The following is a 9,270-nucleotide window of genomic DNA, read 5'->3' as shown; positions in this document are numbered from 1 at the left end:
GAGTAAACCTTACCAACGTATCGGGCACACTAATAATAACCAATTCAGTCTCTATTGATCAAATCACAATAATGGAATCAAAAACTAACTTTTAAACTTTATCTACAAAATATGTAACCGCATTAATTTGGTTGAGTATATAATAAAAAATATAATAAACGGGAGTTGATACCGTAGCATAAAAAAATTCTCAATTCATGAGAATCAATTTATATATATCAAGCAGAAAGGGAGTATAGTCAGATAGAACAATAATACGCGCCCACTTGAGGAAGTTAACTCACCCATATTAGTCTTGGATTCTCCATCTCTATATAAGTCATTATGCATTAAGATCAACATCTGCTGTTGCAATGTTTCTCTATACAAGTCATTATGCATTAAGATCAATGTTCTGCCTATGGCAGAGTTGTCCAACTCTAGGTTAGATATTTGATATTGGATCTAGTGTCTTCTCTCTAGATACCTATGAATTAGGTATCTTAGGATCAGTGAATCACTACACACTTATGACGGCCTTAGCCCAAGGGGTGTGTGTGCGCTGTGTGATTATGTAAAATAGGGTTAGAGAGAGATCAGTTATATCTGTGGTCTTTAGCTTATATTTATAATGCTTACCTTTGGACTTGCATCATTTGAGCTACCAGTTAATGTGGGCCTTCCTCAGGTCCATAACAATCAACATCTGTCGTTGCAATGTTAGTCGATTATATATATATATATATATATATATATATATATATATATATATATATATATATATATGAGGTAGGATCATTTGACATCAGTGTCAAATTTAAAATTTGACACCTCATCTGAGAGTCGTTAGATCAAAAAAGATCAATGGTGTCACGTGCTTACAAATCAGAGTCGTTGATCTTTTTTGATCTAACGGCTCTCAGATGAGGTGTCAAACTTTAAATTTGACACCGGTGTCAAAGGATCCTGCCTATATATATATATATATATATATATGGGTCAGGATCATTTTACATAAGTTACACTTTCTATCTTGATCATTGATCCCACTTATATCTAAGGGCTGTAATTTTTTAGTAATAAGAGTCATTAGATACAAGTGGATTTTTTTATATATATGTGAGGAAAATATTTCTGCAGCCACTTTAGATAAGCTTCTCTACAGCTACTCTTTTTTCACTAAGTACGACCGGTCGTACATTAAAATTGCATTTTCTCTCTTCGTCACGTCTGCCGACAATGTATGAGGAAAGAGAAAAAAAAGAACAGCTTTATTGTTATCACTAAGTACAACCGGTCGTACTTAGTGAAAAAGGGATAACTGTAGACAACCTTATCTAAAGTGGCTTTAGAAATACTTTTCCCTATATGGGTTAGCTTTTTCTGCATTTACTGCAGATAACTTATCTGCAGTAAGTTCAATACGACGTCGTTTTGGGACAAAAATCATGATGTTCTTGTAATTTTAATTTATTTCAGTGTTATAATAGTCTTTTTATTTATAATTTTTTAAGATTTTAATACCAAAACGACGTCGTTTTAGGAAAAAATGCAGATAACTTATCTGCAGTAATTACGGAAATATTTTTCCCATCTCTTATTTTTATTTTTATTTTTTGATAACATAATCTCTTTTATTCAATTCCATGAAAAGTTCCCTTTCAAAGTTAGAACAACCAAAGGCATCATTACTGCACGGGATTATGCTGTAAAATCTTGACGATTGTGATCACTTTGCTTGATTAGGTTGTGAATAATATATCCAACTTTACATACAGACTACGGAATACTAAAGATATTTTCCAATTTAATTTCCAAAAAAAAGAAGATATTTTCCAATTTAAAGCATAAAACCGTTAGCCTCGAATGAATCGTATATTGAGTATATTCTCTCGACTGATCTCTCTCTTTAATACAAGGGGCACAATTGGAAATTTTTTAATATGGTACAAGATCATCATGGTCCTTCCATTCAGAAATTGACACCAGCACCAAAAAAAATTTCTCCCTCCTCTCTCATCAACCTTTTGTCTCACCTCTGTCCTACCAAATTTTTGTTGCGCCATGAACACACAAATATGGCTCACACAGTCCCAATTACTATATTCTCTCTTTTTTTTGGGTACAAAATTAGAGGTTTTTTCATTCAATCTCTTACGATTACCTTGTTGTCGGAGTACGACCCAAAAGCTATCTTCACAGCGGATGCATTGGACTAGGAAGGATAAGATTAATCCATCACTCGAGAAGAGAAACACGTCATTTAGCTTTGAAAGATTTTCCAAAAAATTTAGACTACATGTGACAATAACATTATATCATTACTTAATCCATATGTTGCTCTCCCTCAATTTTATACTCTGTAAATTCCATTCTACATCGCAAGAGCTAAACATATATAACACGAATATTGGAAGATAGTTAACTATAATTGTTTTTTTATTAAAGGTTAAAATATATTTTTATTTTCTATCTAATACACTCGTTAATTTTTAATTTAGCTCTTATGTATGAAAAAGATTTTCAAATTTCTCCTTGTACATACAATTATTTTTAATTTAATTATAATAATTTTTGTTGTCATAATGTTATTTGTTATAGTTTTCACATAATAAGGTATAAAGACTTAATTAAAAATGAGTATTATGTATATGGATCAGAAATATATATTTTTTATCCTTATATTTCATAATATAATTATGCCAGTATCACAATATTAAGAGCATGAATTCAACTCTGACAATCCTTGGGCATTGAATTCATGTTTTTTAATAAGAACTAAACTAGAAACAAATATCGTAGCTGTATAAGGATAAAAAATATATTTTAACCTTATTTAATTGGAAAGTATAAATCAGTAATTAATCTGGCAACAAAAGGATGTAATAAGACCGATAAAGAATGCCTATCTAATTACCTCTTTTTTTTTTTGTAAACCATATCTAATTACCTTTCTAATCACGTTGAAAAGTCATTTTTAGAGAGTTTTAGAAACAGCTAGGAATTAGGATGTAATAAGACCGATAAGAATGCTTATAAAAATTACCTTTCTGAGAATGAAGAAACGTTTGCTTACTTAAAACAAATAGTTATAATTGGCGTTATGGACTGTTAACTTTACCAAATTAGTGTCTTCCTATATAATAGTCATCACTTTTGAACTCTTTTCCAACCACAAAAGCAAGATTAAAAAATGTCTGCCGAAGATGTAAAAAACGGACACTGCCAACTGCCCGTTGAAAATGGTATTGGTGAACATGGGGTTAGTCATAGTGGACTCAACAAGTATGCTTGTGCTTGTGTAATAGCTGCCTGTATTATCTCTGCCATATTTGGTTATGGTGAGTGACCTTCTATTCTTGTACTTATAAAGTTGTCTATGTGTAATCACCTAAGGACTAGATTTTGTTTATGGGAAAAGTGTGTATAATTTTGAAGGATGTAAAGTTGTGTTATTTTAAGAGAGAGAAAGAGATAGATAAAGGAGGAGAGAGAGTTGACAAAAAAAAATAAAGTTGTGGGTCCCACCTCTTTGTGAGAGTGAAAGGATGTAAGTTATGTAATTTAAAAGTATAGACACTTTTCTCTTTGTTTATATGTCCATTTAAATTTTCTTGCATATAAAGTATTTGAGATTAGATTCAAGCGTCAGATTTTTTTACGAAGAATCTTTTTTCTGTGTTTTTCGTTGTTTAGAGTACAAAAAATTATGGAAAACATTTTCGTTCGGTGCAAAATAACATTTTCTATGTAAGGTAAAGTGTGTGAGTATATATATATATAATATATATAATATATGGAGAAGGATATTGTGACAATCAAGTTGTGTTACTACCAAGTGACTACCAATCAATCTAATCGTTAGATCGATTATGTTGATCCAACGGTTATATTTATTTCCATCTTTGTATGTCATGATTCCCCATATTTAAAGTGAAAGCATTAAATATGAGAAATCATAACCATACAAAGGTGAAAATAAATATAAAGTATTAAATTTGGGGAATAATGACTATACAAAGATGGAAATAAATATAACCGTTGAATCAACATAATCGATCTAACGGTGAGATTGATTGGTAGTCACTTGGTAGTAACACAACTTGATTGTCACAATATCCTTTCCCATAATGGGATCTCATAATATATATATATATATATATATATATATAAACAAAGAAAGAAAGAAACGAATATAAAACCAATAAATATTAAAAAAAATGGACAAGTTTTACGAAAAAGAATCACACATTAGTTCTTGAATTATGATACGAATTTTATCTCTATGAATGTGGATATAAATCAAAAAAGAGGGAACTCCCTATTTTTTTATTTTCTTTCCATTTTCTTCGTTCCTTTTCTTATTCATTTTTGGCGCCTATGATTTTTGCATTAAACTGACAAAATAAGCTAATAAGCAATATTATTTTTCAGTGTAAAGAACTTTGGGATACACTACCCAAAAACTAGCTCAAATGGTGGGAGTGCTCAAGGCCTTATAAAGGTCATATTATTTGTCCATCCAATCAATGTGGGACTATATATCTCAACACGTCCCCTCATGTAAGAGTCCTTTAGACTAGAAGCGTGGAATTGCACAGACCCAATTTTTAGTTTACTTTCTGTGCTTTTTGGAGTGGTGTATCCCAAGATTCTTTACATTCAGTAACGAGAGTGATGGCTGGAGCACTCTTATTCATAAAAGAAGATCTTCGAATCAGTGATCTCCAAGTGCAGTTTCTGGCTGGCATTGTAAATGTGTGCGCACTACCGGGATCCTTGGTTGCGGGAAGAACATCTGATTATATAGGTCGCCGCAAGACTATCATTCTAGCTTCCATCATCTTCTTATTGGGTTCCATTCTAATGGGTTATGGTCCATCCTATCCAATCTTAATGATTGGAAACTGTAATGCTGGAATTGGTGTGGGTTTTGCAATGATTATAGCACCAATTTACAGTGCTGAAATTTCATCTCCTTCCTTCACAGGCTTCCTCACCTCTCTCCCAGACCTTTCCATCAACTTCGGACTCTTGCTTGGCTATTTGTCAAACTACTTCTTTGAAAAATTGTCCCTGAAACTTGGATGGAGGATGATCCTATCTGTTCCTGCAATTCCTTCACTTGTGTTGATAATTCTAATGTTAAAATTTATAGAGTCTCCAAGGTGGTTAGTCATGCAAGGACGTGTAGGTGAGGCCAGGAAAGTTCTTTTACTAGTGTCTAATTCAAAGGAAGAAGCTGAACAACGCTTAAAGGAGATAAAAGCTGCTGTTGGTATTGATGAAAAGTGCACTCAAGACATTGTCCATGTTCCAAAGAAAACTAGCAGTGGTGGAGGAGCTATGAAGGAACTGTTTTGTAATCTGTTGAGATATATAGTCCCACAATGATTGTATGTGCAACTAATGTGGAGTTTATAAGGCTTGGGCACGCCCAACCTTTGAGCTTTTGGGGTGATGTATCTCAAGGTTCTTTACATGCTAAACCAAAATTAAAATTAAAGCATAGAATAGAATGTAAACCAAAAATTGGGCCTGTGCAATATCCATGTTTCAAGCTCAATGGGCTCTCGTGTGAGGGGGTGTGCCCCCACTTTAAAGCCAGTTAAAGTGGAATTAAAATTAAAGCATAGAATGTAAACCAAAAATTGGGCATGTGCAATATCCATGCTTCAAGCTCAATGGGCTCTCGTGTGAGGGGGTGTGCCCCCACTTTAAAGCCAGTTAAAGTGGAATTAAAATTAAAGCATAAAAAGTAAACCAAAAATTGGGCCTGTGCAATATTCATGCTTCAAGCCCAATGAGCTCTCGTGTGAGATCAAAAATTGGGCCTGTGCAATATCCATGCTTCAAGCTCAATGAGCTCTCGTGTGAGGGGGTGTGCCCCCACTTTAAAGCCAGTTAAAGTGGAATTAAAATTAAAGCATAAAAAGTAAACCAAAAATTGGGCCTGTGCAATATTCATGCTTCAAGCTCAATGAGCTCTCGTGTGAAGGAGCGTAGAGTGGTGTATCCAAGGTTCTTTATATAATCCTACCCCCTCCCTATGCGTAGGATACTAATTGCAGCCATTAGAGTTCATGTGTTCCTGATGATCGGTGGACTCGGGGGCAGTGGCGGATCCAGAAAAATAACGAAAGGTGGGCACTCAATAAGGTCTAGTCTTGAACGTGATTTACGAGCAGCTGCTGGCTGGCTCGATCTGGTTTAGATCTAGATCTAGATTAGATTTGGATAATGAAGGTGAAGGAGAAAAAAAACTCACATGAAAATAAATTAGAAAGAGAGAAATTAAAGGTGTAGGATATTGTAACAACCAACTAGGGTTACTACAAATCAATTTCACCGTTAGATCGATTAGTTGATCCAATCCAACGGTTATATTTATTTTCATCTTTATAGGGTTATGATCCCCATATTTAATGTAAAAGTATTAAATATAGAAAATCATAACCATACAAAGGTGAAAATAAATATAAAGTATTAAATATGGGAATCATAACCACACAAAGATGAAAATAAATATAACCGTTGGATCAGCATACTCGTTCTAACGGTAAAATTGAAAATTGATTGGTAGTAACATTTGTAGTAAACTAATTGATTGTTATAATATCCTACTCCAAAATTAAATTGGAAAAACTTGAATTTTAAGAAAAAAAATATTTTTATTTTTACATCATATTTAAGGGTGGGCACTTACCCCCTTCTCTCCTAAGTGGATCCGCCTCTACTCGGGGGTATTTTGATATTTAGTCCAAGGATCTTTGAGAGAACAGGAATCAATGACAAGAGCAAGATTCTACAATCATATCAACAAAATAATATTCACAAGATTCTACAGCCACATCTGGTATGGGAGTCAGCAAAATAATATTCACAATCATATCAACATTCTTGTTGGACAGAGTTGGTAGGAGGATTCTGTTGCTGATTACTGCAGGAGGTATGGCTGTGACTTTGTTAGGTATGGGTGTTTGCTTGACCATAGTGGAGGATTGTAAAGAACCTTATGATACATCAATCTAAAAGCTAACTTAAGGAGTGAGAGTGCCCAAAACCTTATAAATTTCATATTAGTTGCTCATACAACTATATATCTCAACACGTCTCCCTCACACAAGAGCCCTTTGGGTTTGAAGTGTGAATTATGCACGGGCCCAATTTTTGGTTTACTTTTGTGCTTTTTGTTTTAATTTCACTTTAAGGTGGGAGACTCTGATACCATGTAAAGAATCTTGGGATACACCACCTAAGAGCTAGCTTTTGGAGTGGTGTATCTTAAGGTTTGAGATGGTGTATCACAAGATTCTTTACAAGCATTGCAAGGAAAAACTATTGTGGGCAATGAGCTTTACCATTATTGCTACCTACATCTTTATGGCTTTTATGTCTGTTGGTGTTGGCCCTGTGACATGGGTTTATAGCTCTGAGATTCTTCCACTGAGGGTCAGAGCACAAGGTCTTGCTGTTTGTGTGGCTGTGAACAGAATTACAAATGTGGCAGTGGTTACGAGTTTCATTTCAATTTATAAGAAGATTACGATGGGTGGGATTTTCTTTATGTTTGCTGGTATCAATGCTATGGCTTGGGGGTTCTACTATTCTTTCTTGCCTGAGACAAAAGGAAGAGCAATAGAAGATATGGAAATTATCTTTGCGAAAAAATCGAAATGGGAAATGCAAATGAAGAGACCACTAGGGCTAGCCTAGTGGTTGGTGTGTGTGTTAGTGTGTGTGAGTCAAGGGTGTTCTATTCGATTCCTACCAATTCCAAAAAAAAAAGAAATGCAAATGAAGCCTGCGTGCAACAATTAATGCATAATTTAAATAGCTGGCTTTCTGAATGTGATATTAGCTCCCGTCTCCTCATCTAATCCCTAATGGCAATGTGACGCGATTTCTTTTATCAAATTTGAAATTTACTGTTTATACAAGAGTTATTAGATCCAAAAAGATCAACAATTCTAATTTATAAATATGTGACACTATTAATCTTTAACTATATATATATATATATAGGGATTCTATTTTTTCATGTTGTAAGAGATAGTTATCTCCTACTATAGACACATGATGTGGTAGGTCCCACCATTTATTAAAAAAAAAAATAGTAACACAATTTTTTATGTAAGATAACATGAGAGAGTTATCTCATATAAAATGAGATAATAATTTTCCATATATATATATATTTAAAGGGTAATATGTCTCTCCGAGAGACAAAATTTCCCCTTCATTCCCATTCAAATACATAATAAACACTTTTTTTTTTTTTTTTGTTACAGGAGCCCCACATAAAATTTTCTCATTAAGAGAAATTTTGTCTCTGGTTACAAAAGAGACATATTACCTATAGTTAAAATTGAATTTAAGACTTCGCTAAAGTTGATAAACATAGTTATCTTTCAAATTAATTAGACAATTGATATAGTAATGGTAACCTATCTTTACTACTGTTCACGTAGATAGAACCAAATTTTAAACATTGAAGTAGATAATCATTGAGAATGATTCCTTATTATGAGAGTACCTAATTGAGCTTTTTCGCAACAATATCCATAAAAATAGTCTAGTAAAATTTTATAAAACGGTGATAGAGAACTGTGATAGAATTGTATTAAAATAAGGAAATTCTAAACCTCCCATAATCAATATTTGTGGAAAAAAAGTATTTTGTTATATTGTAAAATTTTGTTTGATTGACCACTTTAATATTTTTATTTCTCCATATTACTTTATGCTTTAGTGTTGTATATTAAGCGCTGTTTGTTGATATATAATGTCAAGCTATCAAATATATTTCTAATACAATATCTTAATATCAGAGAAATTAAAATAGGCTAACAACTTGTATCCAAAAAAAATAAAAATAAAATAGGCTAACAACTGATTAATTAGGACACACGTGGTAATGGGCCGACAATATTCTTTTAGTGATAACTATGTCTAGTATAAGAGTTTTGTTGTTAAACCTTGTATAAAGGAGGTACTAAATTTGATTTAATCTTAGATTTTTTTGCCATCCTTTCTCATTCAATCATGCCACTAATTTTTCATGGACTTGTGTCTGCAGGGATTTATGTGCCTTATCTGATTTCAAATGCTGACTTTAATGTTGGTTGTCTTGAAATTCTTTATTTATTTGATGCGTGGATTGTGTTCGAATAAAAATTATAATTATGAACAAATATGTGAATCAATTGTCGCGGATTGTTCTAGTTTAATCACACTTGAAATAAAAGGGTATTTAAAATATTATTGAATCGTATTTGAATCTGTACATAG

General features: G+C 33.0%; 1 protein-coding gene across 1 annotated transcript; it reads left to right on the top strand.

Moving 5' to 3' along the window:
* The first annotated feature begins 3,172 nt into the window (after window positions 1-3,172).
* Window positions 3,173-7,695, top strand: LOC133288545 (probable polyol transporter 6). Its single transcript, XM_061486327.1, has 6 exons — window positions 3,173-3,320; window positions 4,646-5,347; window positions 6,015-6,095; window positions 6,702-6,789; window positions 6,825-6,986; window positions 7,308-7,695. The coding sequence occupies exons 1-6, from the start codon at window positions 3,173-3,175 to the stop codon at window positions 7,693-7,695; spliced, it is 1,569 nt and encodes a 522-aa protein (XP_061342311.1).
* Window positions 7,696-9,270: the final 1,575 nt, after the last annotated feature.

Source organism: Gastrolobium bilobum, unplaced genomic scaffold (genome assembly GCF_033153095.1).
Source record: "Gastrolobium bilobum isolate Gb01-03AN ecotype WA unplaced genomic scaffold, APGP_CSIRO_Gbil_v1 utg728, whole genome shotgun sequence".
NCBI classification, from domain to species: domain Eukaryota; kingdom Viridiplantae; phylum Streptophyta; class Magnoliopsida; order Fabales; family Fabaceae; genus Gastrolobium; species Gastrolobium bilobum.
Note: the sequence above shows the minus strand (reverse complement) of the source record. Positions and strands in the feature narration are given on the sequence as shown.